The 26491-nt window shown below is 39.3% G+C and overlaps 1 protein-coding gene across 2 annotated transcripts in view; it reads right to left on the bottom strand.

Annotated features, from left to right (window-relative positions):
* Positions 1–26491, bottom strand: part of LOC121369321 (neuroglian-like) — a 68972-nt gene that overhangs the window by 7145 nt on the left and 35336 nt on the right. For both annotated transcript variants that reach the window (XM_041494301.1, XM_041494303.1), the window contains exons 4-10: positions 8735–9031; positions 7829–8202; positions 6899–7130; positions 5424–5554; positions 3278–3488; positions 2653–2775; positions 1113–1289 (exon numbers count right to left, since the gene is read on the bottom strand). In XM_041494301.1, coding sequence (XP_041350235.1) covers positions 1113–1289; positions 2653–2775; positions 3278–3488; positions 5424–5554; positions 6899–7130; positions 7829–8202; positions 8735–9031 — 1545 coding nt within the window. The remainder of the gene's footprint in view (positions 1–1112; positions 1290–2652; positions 2776–3277; positions 3489–5423; positions 5555–6898; positions 7131–7828; positions 8203–8734; positions 9032–26491) is intronic.

Raw genomic sequence — 26491 nt, 5'->3', positions numbered from 1 at the left:
AAACCCTGAGTGAGTGCTCCGCAAGGCTCAGTGGGTAGGTGTAAACCACTTGCACCGACCAGTGATCCATAACAGGTTCAACAAAGGCCATGGTTTGTGCTATCCTGCCTATGGGAAGCGCAAATAAAAGATCCCTTGCTGCTAATCAGAAAGAGTAGCCCATGAAGTGGTGACAGCGGGTTTCTTCTCAAAATCTGTGTGGTCCTTAACCATATGTCTGACGCCATATAACCGTAAATAAAATGTGTTGAGTGCGTCGTTAAATAAAACATTTCTTTCTTTCAACTCGCTTTCGCTCATTGTGAGATAAAACTGTTTCCTAACGGCAACTCATATAGTATTCTCAATCTTGTTACTGCCCTGAGCGATTATTGTGAGATAAAACTGTTTCCTAACGGCAACTCATATAGTATTCTCAATCTTGTTACGGCTTTCGCTCATCGTGAGATAAAAATGTTTCCTAACGGCAACTCATATAGTATTCTCAATCTTGTTACGGCTTTCGCTCATTGTGAGATAAAAATGTTTCCTAACGGCAACTCATATAGTATTCTCAATCTTGTTACGGCCCTGAGCGATTATTGTGAGATAAAACTGTTTTCTAACGGCAACTCATATAGTATTCTCAATCTTGTTACGGCCCTGAGCGATTATTGGGTTTTTTTTATCCGACTGCTTATTATTATTAATTTTAGACCCGCACCTTTAAATTTACGTTGACATTATATTATATTAATAATTAATATAGGTTAGGAATGTTTAAGGGCGCAGTCAAAATTTATTAACCCCAATTTTCCCCTTTTATACTTTCGGTGGTAATATTCAAAGTTTCAAAATTCACCGTATTTGATAGGTTATCCCTGTCCCGAGCCAGACCCCCGATCCTATCGGGATAGGCATGTTCGAAACCCTAGTGGTATATGGGCACGTTAAACCAATTATTAAGCTAAGCTAAGCTTATCAGAACAGTGCAAATGTCACAAAGACTTTATAAATAATACATCTTACAATAAGATGGTAAATCTTACTATACAGCAAACATGTTTTAGGTATCTCGCCTGTCTTGACAACTAATACTAAACACTGGATTCCTAGCGTTTGTCAAGCCTTACTTGTTTCTGTTGTAATGTCGATGAATTCCGCGCTGCCCTGCCCGGCCTTGGTTCTCGCCGACACGTAAAAGCGGTACCGCCGCCCAGGGTCGAGCCCAGTGATCCTAGCGCCCAGGGTGGACGGACTGTCTATCTGGGGACTGATCGGGGTCAGCGGTCCTACTGTTTTATTTATCACTGTAAACAAAATGAACACAAAGGAGTCAATGAATGTAAGTTGTGTGGTATAACAAATTGAAGGCTATGCGACTCTAAAGATATGGGGTCTAATTCACTAAACTATCTCGCAGTACAAATGCTAAAAGACTTGCGAAGAGGATGCTTTATTGTCTAGCAGGGCCTAAGAGACCTTTGTGAATTAGGCCCATTCACTAAGCAGAGTTTTAGATAGCAGGACATACCCAATTATTTTATAAACAATTTTACTAATCTGTGCAAGTGAAATACCAAGAAAATAATGAATGGGTGGTTCACGTCATAATAAAGTTTTATAACAATGGAAGTAATGGGCTACTTCATGCACTTTGTTTTAGGTAGAACAGACAATACCCAGAGCAGTTGTACAGCCGAAATAGCAAATAATCCAGATTCAAGAAAATATACAAATACACTTCACATCTGGAATCTATTGTGTATTACAATCAAAAAGTTTTATTTCAATAGTACAATACAAAACACTGATGGATGGCGATTTCCTTTGAAATCATGGTATATTAATTCTAGTAACTTAACTGACATCACTGGAAAATACTTGAAAGGTAAAGTAAAGTTTGTTTTATTTAACGACCCACTAGAGCACATTGATTTTTATCTTATCATCGGCTATTGGATGTCAAACATATGGTCATTCTGACACTGTTTTTATCTTATCATCGGCTATTGGACGTCAAACATATGGTCATTCTGACACTGTTTTTATCTTATCATCGGCTATTGGATGTCAAACATATGGTCATTCTGACACTGTTTTTATCTTATCATCGGCTATTGGACGTCAAACATATGGTCATTCTGACACTGTTTTTATCTTATCATCGACTATTGGACGTCAAACATATGGTCATTCTGACACTGTTTTTATCTTATCATCGGCTATTGGATGCCAAACATATGGTCATTCTGACACTGTTTTTAGAGGAAACCCACTGTCACCATATAGGCTACTCTTTTACGACAGGCAGCAAGGGATCTTTTATTTGCGCTACCCACAGACAGGATAGCACAAACCATGGCCTTTGTTGAACCAGTTATGGATCACTGGTTGGTGCAAGTGGTTTACACCTACCCATTGAGCCTTGCGGAGCACTCACTCAGGGTTTGGAGTCGGTATCTGGATTAAAAATCCCATGCCTCGAATGGGATCCGAACCCAGTACTTACCATCCTGTAGACCGATGGCCTAACCACGACGCCACTGAGGCCGGCAACTTGAAAGGTGCGACTATAATTTTATATTAAACATTTAATAACTGGTGTCATAGTAACATTTAACTTTATTAAATAACAAGATTGAATGCAAGTGTAATAAGACTATTAATCACCTTCTTGATATCCAATATTATATCCTACTAGAATACCGTTGGGCACTTCTGGCGGGAGCCACCGTAGCAGCACGTGATCTGGCCCGTGTGCTTCTGTGTGCAATCTACGGATTGGTCCAGGAACTGCAAGAGAAATGGAATGTGACTGGTTGGATTTATTGAGAAAGGAGTGGCGCTACGGTCCCCAACGTTAAACCGGTTTCATTGTTGTGCTCGTAAGTTAGGACTGATACACAAAAACGTGATAACACCATTTGTTTCAAATATTGCTATACTATTTTATAGAGACATCTCAGTATTTGTGTAAACTATTTTGAACCTACTTGGCAGGCAATATTGTTTTTGCTCCTGTATTTCAAATGTGTGATACATTTAATATTGTTAAATATTACTGGTTCTAAGGAACGAATATGATATTCAATTCTGGTGTCTTAGAATTTATGTTTGAAAACACAGTACAGTCTAATTAATAGTTTTATGACGAAGCAGAAAATTCATGAAAGTACACACAGGTAAATGGTATTGAAATCATTTAACGACTTTCTTAAACATGTTCAATAAATTTTGTCTTTGAAAGGGCTGACCATAAATGTTAGCAGTCTGTTGATAAAACACAGTTACATACCTCCTTCTGGGGTGAAGAAATCGATCGTCTGACTCGGGGGGCCTGTGTAATGCTGGTTCATTACGGCAACCTGTGCGCGCAGCGCTGTGTATGCCGGGAGATCCAAAACCGAGACACGCACATCCGGATCCTGAACCCCACGCTGACTGACCATGTCAATGTCAACCTCTTTCATCTTGTACCGCCCTTCGCTGGACTTCCAGTATTTCAGCTACAAATAGTACAGAATACACGCGACAATTATTATTATTAAACTATAGCTACAATGAGGTTTTCTTGGAATACAAACATCCTGTGTCATCAGTCGTGACTGCGTGATCTGGACCGGAACACCGTGACTGACGTTGCAGCTTACTCGAGTAAAACTGAGTTTAAATAAGGTCTGTAAGTTCCACACAAACAGTATTTTCTCAAGACTTTGAATACAGCTTGTAACTGTACAAATGATTTTAAAATGGTTTGACTCGGTCTAAGCCATACGAAGCGAGGTTGGGTGGGGACAGAAAAGTATGAAAACGTACTTCTTTTATCTTAGGAGCCTTTTGTGTCTCAAAGAAATTTCTATATTACTATGTCGCTAATTCTAGTTTTAATTGCCCTTAGTCATGTTAATGCCCCAATCATCTTCCCCTGCGCGTGCTGTAACCTCACCGTGGTGCAGGGGTGTAACATTCTCTTTGAGAATGGCCAATACAGCACAAATTGAAATTTTGAGTAAAAGTCAGTATCTGTCTGTGATATTTGTATTTTTGTACAGTTCTTTAAACTGTTTTTATTGAAATCTTGAATTTTTATATTGATGTTGATCATCACCTTATTTGTTTGCATTACCATAGTTTGACACCCAATAGCCGATGTATTTTTCGTGCTGGGGTGTCGTTAAACATTCATTCATTCATGCCCCATCGTCTTGTACAGTGATACGATTTTGGATATTATAATGTATTTGATTATGGCGCATCACGACATTTCTTATAACTAGCCAATCAATACAGAGAATAGCAGAAAGGGAATTTGATATAAAAAATCTTTAACAAACTAAAAAAAGGCTTTTGCCTTAGAGACTATAATGGTGTAATGGCAGAGCGCCGCTATGCTGCTTTCATAAAATCAATGTCACACTGTATCAACCGTCCCAGATCGTCATTATGCGAGCCATAGTCGATCTCAACATCCACACCTCGTTCACTCTGGTATCACCAGGCAATTAGCAATTAAAAAATCATTAATTAAATCAATAACGCACCACTGTGAACCAGTGCACTCGTTTACCTCGATTGTCGCGAAATGTTGAAAGAAGACTGGTCTAGCATGACGTAAACAGCATATAAAATATTGGCAAATCACACATTACTGAAAGTTGATTTTATGTTTCCTTGTGGAATATGTCAAATACGAAAGATGTACCTTTGCTCTTCGTTAAACATATTTCACGGATGAGAAGTTACTTTTATGTTAGTCGAGACAAAATGTAATTATGATCGTAGCAAACTGTGTTGATCATTTCGTATGCTTCGCCGATAATGTCTACCAGAAATGTTTATGCCACGTTTCGTTACCACTAACATGAAAGTAACGAGATTCCTTTGATTTCTGATGCATAACTGTCATGGTTGTGGAGTTACACACATATATAAGCAGAGTAGATGAGACTCTATCAGACCGATTCTGAATACGCTGTACGTTATGTCTCTGTCTGTCTCTTGAGTCTCTCATGGCCCATAGCATATCAATAAAACTACATTTGTTATTACATTTTGTTAAACATTCAGACTATTTCAAATTCCTCAAACCTCACCGTAAAAAAATGAAATAAGTGATTCATTGCATTCCTAACTTAGTTTATAGGAATTCATTAAAAATATTATCATACTGAATTTGTTTTTTAATTCATGTCTTTGAACTAGTCTCAGAGCAGCCAGACTGATAGTCGAGGACTGAATTCCCCCTTTATTTCCTGGACTTAGTCACGATCACCGGCGACGTCTGCGTCTATGGCAGAGATGAACGTACCCGGATATTAATTGGATATAGGCACGTGATCAGAGTTGCTGATTCTGGTTCTAACATTTGTTATTGCTGAACAGTCAGCTTTATGTCTTCACCTAAGCCAATAATTTGTTACGTCTAAAGCCAGATTGGCTACCTTGTATCCCTTGAACATGCCGTTGATTTTGTCATCCATCGTGTCGATCGACTCCCAGATGAAATGTGCAGAGTGAGGCTCCACAGGGTGAGAAGGATCCAACCGGAAATCGTTTGGTACCACTCGTGGCTCTGCAAACATGTCGAAACAAAATTATGTATTACTATTCGTATTACTCGAGTGTTTGTGTCTACACGTTCGTTATAAAATACCATTAAGGCGGGGAGTAGTTCAGTGAATAGAATGGTAACTGAAGATGAAACATACTTATCACTTAGATAAGTGTATATACAAATAAGAACAGTTTAAACTGGCACAGCTGCAACTTCAGCAAGACTATATGGTTTTAATACGATTTGTCTGAATTGTATGGGAGGGGGGAATCAGAACAGTGGCATAGGAATTGTGAGCCAAACTGCATGTCTCTGCTATAAAAATACACTGTATTTAGAAATACCTGTCTTTGTATTGTCTGATAGATTCAGATTTAAAAATCAATTCACTTTACATTACTCCAGGAAAAGTGGTATATGGTCTGCAAATATATGAGCACTGAGTGTACCAAGAGCATAATAAATTTGCGACTGTGAGCTTACAGATTCCAAGACTTAGTTTTGAAAATCGTAATGGCAACAGGGCATGATAAACTGTTCTAGTATTATTTCCTTTCACAAACTACCCACACTGACAAATTGTGCTCATCATGAGTTCAGAAACACGTAGCACTCTTGCAAAACGAAATTATTAATATATGTTTGGCAACTACAAAGGTATTTGAGGAGCACATGATAAAATGTATCGAAGACTTTATATATGGTATCAGTCTCTGGTGGCTGCGGTTGGGGCTCTCTGTGCACGTGAGCCTGTCTCACAAACTAAAACTGACTGACAATTAAAGATGCTGCCTCAAGTCTATGTTTATTATCTAACCGTTTAGATAATCCACATAATTTTAATCCAGCCTGTTCTTCAATATCCTATTGATATAGTTGTTAATCTAAGTCAAATACTAATGAATAATTCGACATTCATGTTTGTTTTTTACTGATCTCTGTAGCATAATAGATTAGAAACTATAGCTCGTCTGAACGACAACAGCGTAATACGTGATCTCCGCACAATGCAAATATTTGAAAAAATAGTGGTTGATTCCATGAATCTCTATCTAGAACAGCCACTCCCAAGGAGATCCTTTACTGAAGATCCCATTCTTCTTGTACCGCCACAAAGAAGACTGCCACTCCCAGACTACTAAATTAAAACTAGCACGTTGACAGAATTCGTTGAAATAAGTACAGTTGTGATGATATGCACTCATGGAATCAAAGATGATATCATATGTTGTATTAGGGTAGTTTCCTGGCCATATACGACAACATCAAAAAGACACGAATTTATTAAAAGTGTAGTTACATTTGTATTTTGGTATAGGATGAAATACGACAAACATACGAGACTGCACCTTTAAGACTCACCCGATTCGCCCGAATACCCGAGGAACACGAACGCTGGTTGGTGCGACTCGCCGAGGTCGTTCTCGGCCTTCACGAGAACCTCGTACGGTTGGTAGACGTCATCAACCTCAACCTCGTAGAACGACGACCTGGGGTCGGTGACGACGGCGGAGTTCCAGTACGTACTGCTGCGTGGCCGCCAGTACACGTGGTAGCGGAAGCCGGGGCCGTGGTGGTACAGGCGGTGCATAGGCTGGAATAAACACAGACGACATTACTTAGGAGTCAGAAGCAGAGTAGGAAGGCGCAGGTGTACTGCCCTCTAGCTTAGAAGGTGATGCATATCCCGGTTCATCTTCGCCAGCCAAGATACCATTCCACATAGCGTACTGCATTTATGGAATGATACGTTGGCTTGCGAAGATGCCACCCGTTCAGATTTAAATTAGCTACAGTTCCTGCCATCTTCCGATGCTTAATGAAAGATAAGAAAAGTATATACTAGTATTCATTTATTTTTATTTATTTCGTGCTTATATCCAATTAAAGATCAAGCAAGCTGCCCTGGGTACACACCTCAGCTATCTGAGAGAGAGAGAGAGAGAGAGAGAGAGAGAGAGAGAGAGAGAGAGAGAGAGAGAGAGAGAGAGAGAGAGAGACAGAGACAGACAGATAAAGAGATGAGAGAAAGACAGAAAGAGAACGAGATGACATATATATATATATATATATATATATATATATATATATATATATATATATATATATATATGAGGGAGAGAGAGAGAGAGAGAGATGAGGGTGAGGGAGAGAGATGAGGGTGAGAGAGAGACATTGGCGTTGGCGTTGGCGTTTTACATCTGCCCATGAAGCCATTAAAGCTTGATCGTTGAAGGTCCAACAGCTGTCGTTTATATACAGGTTTGACTGTGACTGCCAACTACAACTCACAGTCCATTCCACGACCAGCTTCCCCTTCTCGTCAGTCCTCGTCCTCACGTTCTTGGGGTTGCCATCCGGTCTGTCTGGCGGAGGTGTACACATTTTCCTCGTCACAGCGCTCGGCTTGCTCAGTCCCACCTTGTTCTTGGCCAGCACTCGGAAGGCGTACGTGCCCCAGGGCGGCAGGTCGATGAAGGCGGTGTGCTCGCCGCCGCGGATCTCCTCGAAGTAGTCGTGCCACACCTCGGTGTCCTCGGACGTGTTGAACTGGACGACGAAGCGCGAGATCTTCTCCCCGTTACTCCTGCCCGGCTGCCACACCAGCTCGGCCGAGTGGCCGTGACAGCTGATAACCTGCACTTCGGCCGGAGGGTCGGGAGCCCCTGCAACAATATAACATCTGTAGATTACAGTCCTCATATAGTCATCTATAGCACACGGTCATAATATAAATGTATTTTACAGAGTAGGTTTCCTTTCTCAATAGCTGTTGACTAAGTTACCTACCCCTGACTTTAAGATGCGCACTGGAAATGTTCATCTTAATGTCTACAGTGGCTGGGTACTGAGTTAACTACCTCTGACTGTTGACTAAGTTACCTACCCCTGACTTTAAGATGCGCTCTGGAAATGTTCATCTTAATGTCTACAGTGGCTGGGTGCTGAGTTACCTACCTCTGATTGTTGACTAAGTTACCTACCCTTAACTGTTGACCGAGATACCTACCCCTGACTGTTGACTGAGTAACCTACCCCAAACTGTTAACCGAGTTGCTTAACCCTGACTGTTGACTTGAGTTACCGTGAGATGCGCGCTAGACATATCCATGGCGATGTCGACTGTAGCCGTGCTGAGTTACCTACCCCTGACTGTTAACTGAGTTACCCACCCTGACTGTTAACTGAGTTACCTACCCCTGACCGTGAGATGTGCGCTGGACATGTCCATATCGATGTCGACCGTGGCCGTGCAGGTGTAGAGGCCGGCATCGTCCATGTCGGTGTTGCGGATGATGAGGATGTGTTTGCTCCTGTCCTTCTTGTACACATACTTGTCCGACTGGCGGAACTCGATCGCCTTGCCGTCGTGTAGCCAGTCGAGCTTCAGCTTGGGCTCGTCCTGGGGGTGGGTGGCCGTCTTGCAGACGAACCGCGCCCGCTCACCCTCGTCCACCACCAGGTTCCGTAATTGGTCCTCGATATACACGAGGCCTGCAACGAAGAACATTCAAATTCTGATTTTAAAAAATATATCCTAAAAACCCTCCAAAAACAGCCGAATTTACGAAGTTTGTTTTTCTTAGACACGGGTGTTAAGTATTTTCAATGTATGTAGTTACATGCTTTGTAAATTTGGGCCATTATGTACAAATATAGTATTATGTACCATCTTTTCGTTTTTAACAAATCATGGTGTATAATTTGGGGCGGGATTTAGCTCAGTCGATTGAGTGCTCGCAGGATCGAACCACCTCGATGGATCCATTCAACTGACTGGGTTTTTTCTCGTTCCAATCATTGCACCACAACTGGTCAAAGGCCGTGGTATGTGCTTTCCTGTCTGTGGGAAAATGCATATAAAAGATCCTTTGCTGCATACGAAAAATGTAGCGGATTTCCTCTGATGACTACAAGTCAGAAATATCATATGTTTAACATCCAATAGCCTATTATTAATTAATCAATATGCTCTAGTGGTGTCGTTAAACAAAACAAACCTTTTTTGGTGTATCATTTATATCATTAAGCCGAAGAAATAAAGAACTATTTGTTTTAAAGTCCCTTAACATTTCTCAAGTAGCGGATAATAGTTGTTGACTGATGGTCTAGAGAATGAGAGAGAAAACCTACAATCGTCATGAAGTCTTGTCTTGCCGATTACCAGCAAGAAGCTCTCCACCTATACACAGAAGACCTGACAATATTTGGTGGAGGGGGGGGGGGGTAGTTATAACGTTGTCATAATGCTCATTTGACTCGGTGTTGTGCAGACAAACGATTGTTGATTATATGGTAATGGCTTTGTCATTCAGCTTATATGCACTTTCCCAGACAGGATGGCACATATTTGGGCCTTGATATACAGTCACGAATCAATAAGTTACTAGAAACGGACACTTAGTATCATATAAAAATGAGAATGAAAGCATAAAATATCAAAGAGGCCGTGCTATAAATGGTGACGAGTTTTCTACGTACATTTATCGAATGCTACAAGTGATCTCAAATAGTTTTGCTTCGAGTAGAGACATACTATTCATAATAAAACAGATCAAAAGCGATATTACAGACGACGTCAAATAACGGAGATAAAATTGACCACTAAATATAGACGTAATTTCCACAGTAACCTCAGGAAACAAGAAAGATCACAAACCAAGGTTAATAACTCTAGCTGAAGCATCCGCCGCGCTGACACAACAAATATAATATTCCAACAAACCATTATTCTACAAGGGTTTATTTTTCTTCAAGTACTGTGTGCCAGACATACAATTACACCAGGAGGAGAACAAGAAAGTGAAGAACTGGCGAGAGTGGTAGTTCCAAGTGTTAATTCCCCGTGTGGTGCTTCCCAACCACAAGCGGCGTAAACTGAATTGGACTGATCAATCAATGTGCTCTGGTGGTAGATATCGATATGTATTGCATGGCAATAGAATATGAACCTACCGCACCACTAACTCGGTCCATTAACTTGTAGGTCACGGAGACACAATCTTAACACATTAAGTGACCAGACATGTGCAATTACTTTGATGTCGTTTGTGTTCTTAAACGCGTGATTTAAGGCCCTTTACGGAACTTGTGTAACCGACGTCAGTAATGTTATTCACTGTAGCCGTTAGCTAAAATGGTATCTATTTTCGTCTTCTCAATTTGAAATCCTTAATACAACTTAACACTTGATCAACAATTCTAGACGGTTTGATAAAAGTCTGGCTTACAGGACTGTTTTGGTTAACGTGGACGTTTGTTTTGTTCAACGTCACCACTAAAGTACATAGATTAATTAATCATCGGCTATTGGATGTCATACACAAGGTAATTGTGACACGTAGTCTTCAAATGAAACCTGCTACATTTGTCCATAAGCAACAATGGAGATTTGATACCACGGTCCTTGATATACCAGACGTGGGTGAAAAACAACCAGAGTGTTGATCTTTGATACCACGGTCCTTGATATACCAGACGTGGGTGAAAAACAACCAGAGTGTTGATCTTTTTCTTATACATGTACATTGTCCACATCATTCCTTGATGTTAGAAAACTTTCATTTGCAAAATGTTTGCCTTATCCACTGTGCGCTATTTTAATGTTACAATGAACTCGCTGTCACGTGAGTAGATTAACCGATTGGATTGGTGATAAAATTTCCATGTAAAACAACACCAAAATTAACTGTTTCATAGACCCTGAACACTTTTATACTGTAATGAAAAAACTTCAGTTGCGGGGATCCATTGTCGCATTTATTATCCTCACAATTCTTATAGGTTTATTATAATACTATATTACCAATGCTGTTGTAACATGTATAATATCATAATTTTCAAGAAGTATGTAATGCATGTAGAATCGTCATATTGTTGCTCTCTCTCTCTCTGTCTCTGTCTCTCTCTCTGTCTCTGTCTCTCTCTCTCTCTCTCTCTCTCTCTCTCTCTCTCTCTCTCTCTCTCTCTCTCTCTCTCTCTCTCTCGGATAGTTTAAGACAAAAAAAAAAAATTCAAGTTAACAGTATGTACGCTTTTAATTTTTTGCAATCGAAAGACACTGCGTCATGTGTGCCTCATCAATAATCTGGTCCGGAGAAAACGTTTATCAATTTCCATTGTCTCCGTCGTGTTACTGGTGTCAGAGATGCAGTTAACACTGTTTAACACTGTTTTCCAGTGTTTACGTTAGAATGTTTAATTTTAAATTTCGAGCGAGATGCTTGACCGATGTTTGAACTTGGATGATTCGCATTCGATTACTAGCTGCGGGTGCCACATGAAGTCCGGGTCAGAAGTACCTCGAAATCAAATCGCGCGCGCGTACGCAGACGATCTCTATACAAACATGATCCCACAGTCATACACGTCATTAGCCAGACTAATCATATTTGTGTTTACAATGCCTTCTCTGGACCTCGGTAAATTAGCCAATAGTAATTCACAATCATGAGCATGGCGAAATGACCGTTATTTTGAACTCGACTGACCACTGCACTAATTGTTCTTGACCAGCACACATCTGTTCATTCATAACTTGAGGAAGGTTTCGTCGTGGAAGCGGAAAAATGGAGGCTTGTTCAGATTAATGTGTTCTTTGATCGATTCCGGAATAAAAACAGAGCTATTACAAGTCTGTGTTCTGATTAAAACCGCGCAGTGGTCAAACGACTGCAGGACACGTTCTCATACACCATTGTTCCGTTTCGTTTGTTTATTGTTCTGTGCAGTAACCATGCATACATAATTTCCCCTTCATATCAGCAGCAACTAATGGTGATTAAATGTGGCTCTTATAAACGTTTAACAAATGATTTCAAAACAACGACAGACGGACGTACTATGCTACCGTCAGACTGTCAAATGACAAGCCACGCAGACTGTACATGTAGAATAGATTTTCTTGCCCACGGGACTTGCCAGCTTTTGTACAGTGCTAGATAAATCTGTCTGACCTTAGGGCTAGACGATTTATAAAAACGTCTGACGTCATAACTCGTGTTTTAGAAATCGTGTTTGTTTTAGAAATCTGTTGAATTACTGATTCCCCAATTTGTCATTTTACGTTGAAACATTTGTTTTAGAAATATTTGTTTAAACATTTTCTCTCTGGTTGGAATTGCCTTGTCTATACCTCAGGACGGTGAATGATTCTATTAATCCTGCCACAGGCCCCGCCGTATTTGTTAAACAGTATGCCACTACTGGTATATCATAGTGTGTGCTATTTGTTAAAACAGTATGCCACTACTGGTATAGCACAGTGTGTGCTATTTGTTAAAACAGTATGCCACTACTGGTATAGCACAGTGTGTGCTATTTGTTAAAACAGTATGCCACTACTGGTATAGCACAGTGTGTGCTATTTGTTAAAACAGTATGCCACTACTGGTATATCACAGTGTGTGCTATTTGTTAAAACAGTATGCCACTACTGGTATATCATGGTATGTGATATCAGGTATGCTGGAATGTTAATATTATTTGCTGGTAACTAGTGTAACCTTATGTGACGATCACAAACTAATATAACTTTAGATCTGTTGGGTGCATTTTTTTTTTTTAATACGTTCTTTTCGCAATGATTCAATAGTCAAAATGTCTAAAACGTAGTTTAAAACTTTCCTCTACACGGATTAAAAGATGTCATCAACACGGGCTAAAGTTCATTAGTTGGTCTGAAGAATGGTTGTGCGAGTGACTGACATTAAGACCCGCCATTGAGTATCGCCTTTGTCCCGAGACCACCCCATCGTACACGGAATGTACACGATAAACTTACCGAAAACTGACAGCCCTGCGGATGCGCATTTTAAGTTGTACCCGTTCCAAGAAAAATCATAGATTTCACATCTCAGTTTTGTGAAATTAGTCAGTGGATGCTAAATAAATACATACTCGTAATTATTAAAAATGCAATACTATTGGTTTGACGTAAGAAGAAAAGTAAGTGTTTTGAAAATAACAAGAAAAGACCATTTGTGTGTGCAGTTAAAAAACAATCGGCTGAGAAATGAATAACTTGTAGTAAATTTCGTAGTATAAAAAAGGCGTTCCCTGTGGGAAGGGACTATAGTTTAGACATTTTGCTTTTACGAATAATATGAAGGAAAAAAACCCTGCCTTTGATGAACAGGATAAACTTTCCAAAACATTTTCTTGCTCAGTTTCACAAAAATCTCTTGGAAAACTTTACAGAAAAGAGATGAACTGAGACCTTTTTGCAACGTTCTGGGACGAAGGTTGACTAATGTATTAAAATGCACATCCCCTGGAAGGCAGAGCGATAATGGACGTCCCTGGAGAGCGCACCACCGAGCATGACCTATTCACTCCATTGTTAAAGATATTTCCCTTGAACTTTGCTGCTAAAACTGAAATGTCGCCAAATTGCCAGGGCACGTAATTAAATGACTTTTTGTCAATAACTAAAGCGCTGGACGCTCGCGTCATCCTTCCAGGCATAGGGACTCGCCAAGCGGAGTGACAGAACATCCAGCGTAATATTCGCTAACAGCGCAAACGCTGCATTAAAACAATAATGGCGCGTTTTGGTGAATCCCGCGACTGGGCAAGAAGGGCCAAAGCCACTTGTGATTTCCGGGAAAGCGCGCGACGTGTTTTTGCAGCAGATAACGCCATTACAGGACTTAGTCATCCTGAACAAACCCATCAACAGAAGACATCAAAGCCAGTATGTTTTAAGTGCCCCTGTTCCGACAGACACGATGAGGTGGTCACCAATAAATATTTCACCAGTTTTAAAGCACGCAGGGAAATGCTGTCAATTAATATATTTTCGTCGTTAGCAATTTTGTGGTTGTACAGGAAATTAAAATGTTAGTTCAGAAAATGAGCTGGTATTTCACTGACAATTGATAACGAAACATAACAATATATCAACCTGACCATGAATTGGAATTCAGTCTCGTATCATTAATAATAAATTAAGCACTAATGATATTTAGCACAGTGTTTTGGGGGACTATCATATACATTCAATCACGTCTGACACCACTACAATGTTTGTTTACATTACAAAACGACGGACCAATATGAATAAATGTATTAATTAATAAAAAGATAGACAGACAGACAGACATACAGACAGACAAACACACAGAGATAGATCGATAGATTGATAGATAGATAAGATAGATAGACAGCTCGGTATACAGGTTAGATAGACTAGGTAGACATACAGACAAACAAACACAGAGAGACACAGAGATAGATAGATCGATAGATCGATAGATAAGATAGATAAGATAGATAGACAGCTCAACATCTCGGTATACAGGTTAGATAGACAGACTAGGTACACAGCTATAGATATAGACGGACTGATGGTGGATTGGTGGATGGATATACTGAATGGTTGAGTGAATTGATGTGTGGCTAAAAGGTAACAGATGAATACAATCAACCTTTTTCAAGACATGAATTCGGTGTATAGTATTCTCAACTGAACAACTATGCCAAAGGGCAAAAAGCTCCAGAACAATGGACAAAAATCTATTATTTGTATACCGGAGTCCCCAGCGTTTCACACACCACTAAGAGGATATCATCAATTAGATCTACGTTTCACTGGGAGACTCCCTGTGATATACCATCTGTAATTTAATCCAATCAACGTCGCTTCCAATATCTCTGGTAGCCTTCAGTTAATGTCTAATGACAGTTTTCGCCCATTTCTTCAAACGAAAGTCGCAAAAAGAATCCAACAAAAAATGAACAATGAAGTATAATTGTCTCCTATGTGTATCAGTTAGTGTTAGTTTATCCAAGGACATAATAAATCAACCGTTAGGATATTAAAACATCAAGCGTTAAATACATACAAAATATTTTCGATCTTATACTCAGTTAAGGTACAAGGGCTTAGTACTGGGCACACAAATTAGCTGTATGGGTTCTTTCCAGAAGCACATACCATTGCTTTTGATACTGGTGTATCAGCGATGGGGCACTATTCTGTGTATGTGTACGTGGCTTACACCTGCCTGGTAGGCTGAGATGTACATTCAGATGAAGCCTGTACTGGAATACGAATCAGCACTTGCCATTCGTAAACATGATGACGTCACAGCTGCATCATAAAAAAAATGACAGTGTTAAGCTTTATAGATGTCATCGCTGTTTCGTGAATGCATACCATTATAATTCCCCGCTGAATTCTGTCTTATGCAGGTTGATACTAGTATGAGTTAATCTAGTCTTGAGAATAGCAGTCATCCACCAGACGGAAGTAGAACTGACGTGTCGTCCTGGAAAGTGGCAGTCCTCTTATAGTGGAAATATCTGACAGTGATTAATGGGAGGAGTCAGTCACGACCTTCTAAAACATCCTTTGGACTCGAAGATACGAACATGAAAAAGCTTATCGTTATGTTGACACCAAAGAAACAGAATGCAATATTTGAACTGTTTACAAACCGCTGTACACCCAGTATGTGAAATATTATACAGAACATAAAATGTCATCACTGTAATGAAATATTTCGCTGATAACTAATACACACGTAATGGAAATAGATTTTTTAAAAAGAGAAAACAAGTATTGATGGATTATCAGTCAGGAAAGAAAGAAAGAAATGTTTTATTTAACGACGCACTCCACACATTTTATTTACGGTTATATGGCGTCAGACATATGGTTAAGGACCACACAGATTTTGAGAGGAAACCCGCTGTCGCCACTACATGGGCTACTCTTTCCAATTAGCAGCTAGGGATCTTTTATTTGCGCTTCCCACAGGCAGGATAGCACAAACCATGACCTTTGTTGAACCAGTTATGGATCACTTGTCGGTGCAAGTGGTTTACACCTACCCATTGAGCCTTGCGGAGCACTCACTCAGGGTTTGGAGTCGGTATCTGGATTAAAATCCCATGCCTCGACTGGGATCCGAACCCAGTACCTACCAGCCTGTAGACCGATGGCCTAACCACGACGCCGGTCATATCAGTCAGGAGACCGTTTTGTTATAATTCTCTCCACTTTGGAATCGTGATTCGTGACAGTATTTATGGCCATGTAAGAACAAATGGTAATAATTATTTATAATAATAATAATGTATTCAGTCTCCTTCCTTCCTTCCTCATAAATACCACTTAATGAAACCGGAAGGCAGATTTCAATATATTCTGAAAAACATAAATTGTTTCGTGAAAAAGCGGATCTTTTTCATTAACTTTTTGTGTGTGACACTATCTCTTCGTTTACAGCAATTGCACATAACGCATATTTTGTAGCAAATGTCACTTTTAATGGCAGAAAAACAGAGCCAATATCTCTGAACCTTGGTACTTTAACGACCGTTCTTCCGGTGACAAATTGCAATTCGATAATTGCGGTGTGCGGTCAGGCGGAAGGAGATAGTCTGCTTATTGAAACTGTTCTAGAATGATCAATTAAGAAGCCACATCGTTTAATCGAGTTAATATTTATTGTACATACATTTCTGAAAGCCTGGCTTAAGAATAATACGAAATCGCGCCCCAACAAACATGACGGCCATTGTTGATCACTAGAACTATTTGTGAATTCTGTAATTACTTCCGGCTGGTGCTTCATGTGACTCGGGTGTGTTATTAGGTTTACGGTGACCACTTACAAATATGTAATTAGTACATGCATTTTGAAGTTGATATATTGTATATTCTACGATGGTATATATTACACTTTACAGCATGACATTAAATTATTGTCTACAATTACAGTTTAGCAAACAGAAGTTATTGAGCTCTTTTTAATGACACACGTATGCCATAAAAGCAGTGCCTGAACCATCCTTAATAGAGTTTAAACAAAGAAACATAAAAAAACAAGAATTATATTTTGTTGGCAAATTCTCTTTTTATCCTGGCAAATCTAAATGACAATAAACATTTTCAAAATCGTATCTTTGCACAAAACTGTCAAAGGGATGTTTTCACAATGTCGTGATTATTAAAAGTTACAGTTTTTGTTTAACCACACCACTAGAGTCCATTGATTTATTAATCATCGGCGGCTATTGGATTTCAAATATATGGTGATTTTGACATATAAACTTAAGAGAGAAAACCTGCTACATTTTCCTATTAGTAGAATTTGTTTTATATATGCACCATCCCAGGGACAAGATAACACATGCCATGTTCTTTGATATACCAGTCGTGGTGCACTGGCTAGAATATCAGGCGAGCGCTTTATCGCTGGGTTACGTCCTGCCCATGTCGAGACTGCGCCCGTGATATTACTGTCTGGTGTTTCGCCCATAAGAGGACTGCCACTTCCTGGGGAGATATAATAATATTTTCTATTCGGCCTGTAGGAGGACATTCAAACAGTTGTGATTATATGCATTCATAACACTAGAACAATGTCCACACAGTGGTGGTATCGGGTGTTTTATCTGGGGAAATTCAGTAACTGGAAAAAATATAACAGCCGTTGCTCATTTGTTTTTATCGGGGTGAACGGCAGATTTCGCATGTTGCTATTGTTGCAGTTATTTTGAAAGGAAGAAGGTAATAAATAATAAAGAAATACTAAACAAAAACAAAATAAACAAATTAATCTTATTTTGGATTGTGCATGTATGTGGAATAGCTTCAATATTTCATTGCGTTTGAACAAATTATCTCGTATTCTACACATATAAGAACTATATATATATTGTACGACAGCACCTGAAACATGTGAGGAAAATGCCATGTAAAGATAACAAATAAGTTTGATAATTAAATGACAGTTTACCACTTCATAATGTAACAGGAATGTTTTAGCTGTTCAAAGAGTGATTTGTAATGAACACCCCGCGTTTAGTTTTGATTTAGTAAACTAGTCTCGGAGTAGCCGTCCTCATGTTGGCGGTGTAGGAGGGATGAAATCGTCAGTAGATGATCTCCTCAGAAGTGGCTGTCCTATAGACGAGGTATTAGAGATTTACTGAATCAACCACTATTTTGCCAGATGCCCATTCGACTCTTATTGTGGAGATACGGTCCTGACCTTACATTACGATTGTGTCGAGTGTCTGGGTATCTATTTGAATCCACTAGTACTCTGTGTCCATTGACTATTCCTCACAGCCCAAAGGAGAATTGTCAGTTACACCCATCGTCAGTTTGAATATCAGCAGTACAGTCCATGCTAACGAGTGGACCCAAGACAGCAAATCAGATATTAATTGCACGTGCTCTTGATTCTGTCCTAATGACCCGAAGATTGGTCTGGCGAGTTCCGGTCCACAATGTTCACCTGTGATGGTGAATTGTCATCTTTGTTATTAAACGTTACAATTAGAGAATCAAGCTCATCTTAGTCTGTTCCAACCGTGTACTTTATACGTCAGTTGGTGACTGATGTCCAGTGAATACACTGGTTCTGTGGTGTTAAATTATCACACAATTTATTCATCTATACTAGCTACCGCCGTCAACACTGGAACCAGGAACTAAGGCTGAAGTAAAGAACTACACAAATTGACATTGAAAATATTAATACTGAATGCTATTTTACTCATTTGTATTTAAAATTGTACTTTGTCCTTTTTGTCCCCCCCCCCCCCCCTTTTTTTAAACTATATTTTACGTTTGTTAGTTTTTAACATTTGTTTTGCCTTCTATGTCATGCTACTCTATGCTTTTCATTTTCATTTTTCATCATTTGTTTTGCTTTGCTTTCTTTTGCATCCCTTCCCTTGATATTCCATTCATTTCCTGTTCCTTCGCTTTCCTTCCCACCCCTCCCTTGTCTTGTAAACATAACATGCCAGGCTATGAGAAATTCCAGTTCCAGTTGGCGCTGATGATAATAATACCTATTACAGACGTTTTTATATTGTTATGACATCTCTCTTTAAGACGTGATAAAATACCAAATTTGCTACTTTTGAACATCAAAGCTTGTAATGATACCGACATGAATTCTCAACTCATAAAAATAATCATTTATTTAACATCGGTATGATAAACTTTTAGTATCAGGCTGAAAGCAGTATTGTTGTCCTCTTGAAACTGTTGTTAATATTACATGAAGTGCAGTAACTGTACGTGTATTCTGATAACGCCAGAGCTTTCTTATAAAGGTCACAATTTGGTCGTGGGCGTCTGTAACGCGAAGAATCGGTCTGCGTTCTGTCAACGCGAACGCTTTTTTTTTGTCACCAGTAAGAAACGACTCGGGTTTATTAACGAAAGGAAGGAAGGAATGTTTTATTTAACGACGCACTCAACACATTTTAATTACGGTTGTATGGCGTCAGACATATGGTTAAGTACCACACAGATAATGAGAGCAAACCCGCTGCCGCCACGAAATGACCAACTGCTAACAGCAAAGGATCTTTTATATGAAGTAATTCACAGACATGATAGTACATACCACGTTCTTTTTTTTACAACAGTTGTGGAGCACTGGCTGGAACAAGAACTAGCCCAATGGGCCCACAGACGGGGATCGATCCCAGACCGACATGGCATCAAACAATCGCTTTACCACTGGACTAAATCCCGCCCCTCCGGGCTGATTAATTCCTGTAACGGTCGAAAATCAGTTTAATCGTCAGCGAGTGCTTGCGACAGAATCCTGTGTAATGAACGTAGCTAGGAACGCTAAAATAGACCTACTACAAACACTTAGGCGTACGAGGGATGCTGTATACCACTAGATTCTGACAAATGAGTCAGTTTGAATAAATCGTTTAACCATCAGGCTTTTTTTTTCTTCATGAATTAACCTTCATATGCCTGATGAGCAGGTATGTCATATTTCTACGATGGGACAGAAGCTCTCCCAAAAATTTAAAATGATAAAAACAGTATTTAAAATGACCAACAATGCTCTGTCCATTGACCTTTGGGTGGGAGCCAGTACCGGGGTGCGAACTCAGTATTCTTGAACCATCATCTATCCATGTACTAACCTGGCCTAGCGTAGTTTAATGTGAACACAAGCAAAATCAAAGTATCACAATGCTTTGGCCGCGGCTCACAGCTTTGAAGCAATTAAGATCTAATTCCACTAGCACTCGCTCCGTGTTCAATTGGGTGTAAAATCCGTCACCGCCATCCCCGTGGCTCTCTCCCCTACTCAGTGGCGGTACTAGAGTAATTGTCTTTCCACGCCCATGGACACATTCAGTCTAATGTGCGTTCCTGGCACCCAGCTTCTCTATTATTCATCGCTACAATTAAAGTGCAGCTTTCAGCATTGTGTGTTTAGTGACAGCTGCTGGATTCTACGTTCAGGAATCTCAACCAGTTGTAATACTTCAGATATTGTCAGATATTAGACATATGGCTGGTTGGTACTATAGTCCGGACCATCACCTACAAAAATGTCGTTTTTAAAATATAAAAAATTGAGTTTTGTTTGACGTAATGGGGCGATCACACTGGCCCGAATGAGCTTCCGTTTGTTTTCCGTATACGAAAGTGGTGTGATTTTTTAAACTGGCCGAATGTCCCTCCGAATGTGTTTTCTCCAATGTATCACCGAATGCTTTCCGTTTGTTTTCCGAATGTTTTCAGTATGCTTTCAGAATGCTTTCAGAATAGACCGAATACTTCCCGCATGTTGACTTCGAAAGGTTTCCGTATGCTTTCCGAATGCTTTCAGAACAGGCGAATCGACCTAGAATGGACCGAACTCTTTCCGCATGCTTTCCGCAAGGGTTCGGAAAGCGTTCGAAAAGGGTTCGTCATGTTCTATGTCCATTCGGGGTGTTCGGAAAGCATACGGAACATACTGTGCATTCTGGAAGTGTACGAGCAGTTCGGAAAATGTTCTGAAAGAATACTGGAAGGGTTCTGGCTATTCGTTATACATTCGGCGGCATAAATGAAAAAAAATCCGGAAAGGATACTGAAAACGTTCGGAAAGCATTCGTCATGTTCTAGGTCCATTCGGGGTGTTCGGAAAGCATACGGAACCTAGCACCTCCAAATTTTCATTCCGAATGCACCAAGAACTAGACGTATGCTTCCCGAACGTTTTCCGTACATGCCGTATGCTCCTAGAATGCTTTCCGAATACTTCCCGAATACACATGGACGCCACATTCGGATGGTCGATGAAAATTATTTTGAACATGCACAACAATTTTTTGGAGCTACCGAATGCCGTTCCGTATGCATCCGTACTGAGCCGAACAGCCAGTATGCTCCTAGAACACACCGAATGCTTCCCGAATATGATCCGTTCTCTCCCCGAACACCCAAATTCCTATTCGGAAAACAAACGGAATGGCATTCGAGCCAGTGTGATCGGAATGAATGAATGAATGAATGAATGTTTAACGACACCCCAGCACGAAAAATACATCGGCTATTGGGTGTCAAACTATGGTAATGCAAATAAATAAAGTGATGATCAACATCAATATAAAAATTCAAGACTTAAACAAAAACAGTGTAAAGAACTGTGCAAAAACACAAATATCACAGAATTTTACGGATACTGAATCTTACTCAAAACTTCAATTTTGTGCTGTATTGGCCATTCTCAAAGAGAATGTTACACCCCTGCACCACAGTGAGGTTACAGCACACGCAGGGGCAGTGTGATCGGGCCATAAGAAGAAACGTAACAGTGTTTTGGAAAAAAACAAAAAACCCACTCTTTTTGTGATCAATTTAAATAACAATCGTCTCATCTTGTAGTAAATTCCATAGCATGAAAAAGGCGTTCCCTGTGGGACGGACTATAGGTTCGCATTTCGTTACCGGCTCCCACCCAGCGCGAGTTTAACGACTTATTGGATAGATGTACGGCCACTACACCGAGATCTGTCTCACTAACCACTAACAAATTAACTGCTACACCACAGTGACTGTTCTGGACTGATAGTCTAGACAGATAGTCTAGACAGATAGTCCAGATAGCTAAGATGTGTGTGCCCAGGACAGCATGTTTGAACCTTAATTGGATTAAAGCCCGAAAATAAGTATCAACACAACAGCTATTACTAAAAGCTAGCAGTGTCTGTGGAATTCTGAAACTCTCCACAATTATATTTCCTTTAGCGCATTCATATTTTTGCTGTTCTCTTCCACCCTCCACCCTCTTGTTTTCGGGTTGTTGTTTTTTCAATATAAAAACCTTTGACGTGTTTTTATACGATAAAGAATTGAGAGAAAATGTATCAATGCAGCCATGTACATTCCTCATACCTTATACGACAAAACACAAATTAGCTGCATTTATATCTCGAAATCTATCAAGATAAAAAAAAACCCTGTATTAGTCAGTGCTAGATTATGAAGTAAGTTATTTGATACATATTTATGCCTAGAGAACTCATAAATCTTCTTTTATAATCTGTTTCGTCCACCTTGAAATAGTAATCGTAACCGAGCCGCCTCGATTGCCGAGTGGATTTTGTCTTATTTGGTAGCTTGTGTAATTGGAAGCTATGTTTCAACAACATGGCTGGAAATTATTTCGTAAAACTATTACGTTTCACTGTTAATTTCAGCAACCAAAGGAAAGAATACGAGAGAGTTTGATTCTGTTTGCACTGTCTGTAGGAGGACAGCCACTCTTCTATAACTGGCTTAAACTATGAAGAATATATATCGGGTGGCCAAAAAACCCATAAAAAAACAACAACCGGTAACCTAACTGAATATGGAATTATTTAAAAAGAATGATATTTCACACCCATTATTATGCGAATATTTGCCAGCATCAATGGGCATCTGAGGCCCATAGGTCAATCATTGTTAAAATAGCAACAAATTCAAAAGTATAAGTTTAAAAAATGCGAAAGTGGTAGTCCTCCTAACATCGAAAGGCCTGACATTTAAACAGTTGGTATTTTTGACATATAGTCTTAAAGAGGAAACCCGCTACATTGTTCCATTAATAGCAAGGGATATTATATGTGCACCATTCCACAGACAGGATAGTACATACCACGACCTTTGATATACCAGTCGTAGTGCACTGGCTAGAACGAGAAATAGCCAAATGGGCCCTTTACCACTGGGCTACGTCTCGTTTGATACTGACTCGTGGAAGCAGTCAAGATAGTGTTAAAACTTTTTTGGTTCTGTATTGTGCAAACTGTATCGTTCAAACCGAGATAATGAGTTTTACAGCTTGGTCTCTCTTAGTGGTGAGGTAGGTGTAAAGGCCACTACGTGAACTCCACTCCATCCAGCCATTAAACATTAGCCCCAGTCTTGTGCAGCTAGCCCAGATAGTCGAGCTTTGTGTCTAGCACAGCGTGCTTCAACCGTAACTAAATATAAGAAAGACAACCCACTTAAAATGACACATCTGGGAACTCTGACATTACCATTGCTTCACGACTGGCATATCAACGGCCAAGCTATTTCTTGCCCTGTCAGTGGCGAAAGTGCATATAAAAAATATCTCTATTCTAATCAGCGGGAACAGTCTATTTATTGGCGACCGGTTTCCTCTCTCGCGTCAACCCATGAACCTCCATCTTAAGCTGGCATCCCGAAGAGATGAGTTACGTGGTCACAAGAGCGTGGGTGAGCGCTAAATAATACATCAACGGGAACATTAGTGGTATGATTATCGTCATCTGAAAGTGTTCCACTTGCACTTAGGCCATTCTGTGTGTATCATTCTATACGGTTAGTGCCACTGAAAGGTGTTACTGGTCGACCGTCTCCGGCAGAAATATGTACGTCTGTCCCAGAGAATGCAAGTGGCAGACAAAGCTATGCGCATGGAGCGCTTCTAGAATGCGTGTTCATACCAATACTGCTGGTTTGAATTAGACGCGTTAGAAAGGACAGATTAATGTGCAAAGAGAAAGCTTCGTAGAGAATCAAATTGTCAAACTAGGAAAGAAAAGTAAAACTTATTTAACGACATCTTAGCAGATTTTAAATTACGATTATCTAATGTATATTGTTGTTGTTATTGATGTTACATAACTGTTATCTCTGTTTGCTGACACCACATTCATAGGTAGTATGCAATATTTTTATTATGGTATGGGTATTTTGATACTTGGGAGAGAGACACAGAGAGACAGACAGAGACAAGATATTTATTCATTTATTGAGGCCAACTGACCAAGATAACTACTTTTAAAACAAATTAATCGTGCGCTACTTGTGTGCAAATTACAATACACATTCATTTAAAATGGCAGATTCTGTAGAGACAAGTCTATTCCTTTGATACACTTGATATTTTTGGTGAAAATTACAATACACATTCATTTAAAATGGCAGATTATGTAGAGACAAGTCTATTCCTTTGATACACTTGATATTTTTGGTGAAAATTAATAAATTAAAAAATGTTCTGGAAGGATTTACTATAAAATATTCATAGAAATATTTCCCGCTTAAATCATATGGACATAATAAAAGAAAATGATATTCAGCTTCAACTTGACTGAAATTTCACTTTGTACAGGCCGAGAGTCTTATTTTTTTCTATAACTGGGTTATATCTGCTTTTCTGTACTTTTAATTTATGTGGAAAAACGCCTAAATTTAGAAACAATCCTCCAGAGATTCTTATATTATGACAAATATAATATATAGTTTTCTATTTCTAAAAGACTTTATCTATTCAAGCCAGAAAAGCCTCTTTTCCTATTTTTACTTTATTTAAGAGATACCCTATATTATCATATAGTATTGTCCGGAATATATTTAATACTAAAATAATCCATATTTTACTATATGGTTCTGAAATATGGGGATTTACTTATCGAGAATCGATTGAAAAAGTACAAAGTAATTTTTTTAAACGTGCATTGTCTGGAATATTTTTATTATTTAAGCATTTAGAACAGAAAATGCCATTACGTTTGGTGCATATAAGACGCCGCACTCCGAATTGGTTTCACTACACTGGCTTTTCTAAGTTAAAAATAAACCCACTATTTTGAAAGTGGGACACTTTTGCCGGGCTCCCTCTGGGCTAAAAATAGTACGGTTCGGCTATTGTTGCATTACAAAAACCGAGCGGATTCTAGCAGCCAATTACGCTAGCAGCCAATTTCAACAGACCCTCATGGCGACGTTCTAAACACCGGACTCATACGCCTTTTGATTGTTACCTGTATTTCACACACTTTTAAACAAACTGTTATGCTAATTTTTATTATTCACTACAACTTAAGAATTTTAGAGTTTTAAAGAGTACCTTTATATAATAACAACACAAAAACAAAATAACAACCAAGACTCATTTTCACAGTCTTATTGTTACTAATATCCGTATAAATACAACTTAACCGTTTTATTAAGCACTTTTATAATATCTGAAGTATCACTTTAAAAATCAGTCTGTACTACGGTAATGTAGGATGTCCAACTAGTTTCGTATAGCCCACACCACAACACACATTATAAAAGGCGTATGAGTCCGGTGTTTAGAACGTCGCCATGCGTGTCTGCTGAAATTGGCTGCTAGCGTAATTGGCTGCTAGGAAGTGGCTGCTAGAAACCGCTCGGTATTACAAAATGGCGAGAATTGTTCTAACTGGCTAGTAAGCATTTGACGATATGCGTTAATGACGACAACTCGCAAGTGAATTAAAAGTGCAGTTATGCTTGTATTTGAACTTAGAACTTGATTATATACGATTGAAACCAGACATTGCAGCTTTAAGGTATTTACGAGTTTGAAAGAGAGTATCATCAAATGTTGTTCTTGGGGAAATAGGTAGAGATCATTTGTGTGTGCAATACTTAGCCGTTGTATAAAATATTGGTGTAAATGGTTACGTATGGATTCATCCAGATATCCCAAATTTTGTTATAATATGTTGAAATATTATGATGCAACTGTAAAATTAATTAGGTATCACATGTAAAAACACTGTTGTTTTAAACAGGGGTTTCCTATGTTTAGATTGTTCAAGAATATGGCAGTATCAAGTTAATTATGTCCAGCTTTGTACAGAGATGTAAATACATTCATTTTCAACACTGGCATGATAAACTTAATACTTCTCATT

The sequence above is a fragment of the Gigantopelta aegis genome, chromosome 3 (genome assembly GCF_016097555.1).
Source record: "Gigantopelta aegis isolate Gae_Host chromosome 3, Gae_host_genome, whole genome shotgun sequence".
Lineage (NCBI taxonomy): Eukaryota > Metazoa > Mollusca > Gastropoda > Neomphalida > Peltospiridae > Gigantopelta > Gigantopelta aegis.
This window is presented reverse-complemented; position numbering and strand designations above follow the sequence as displayed.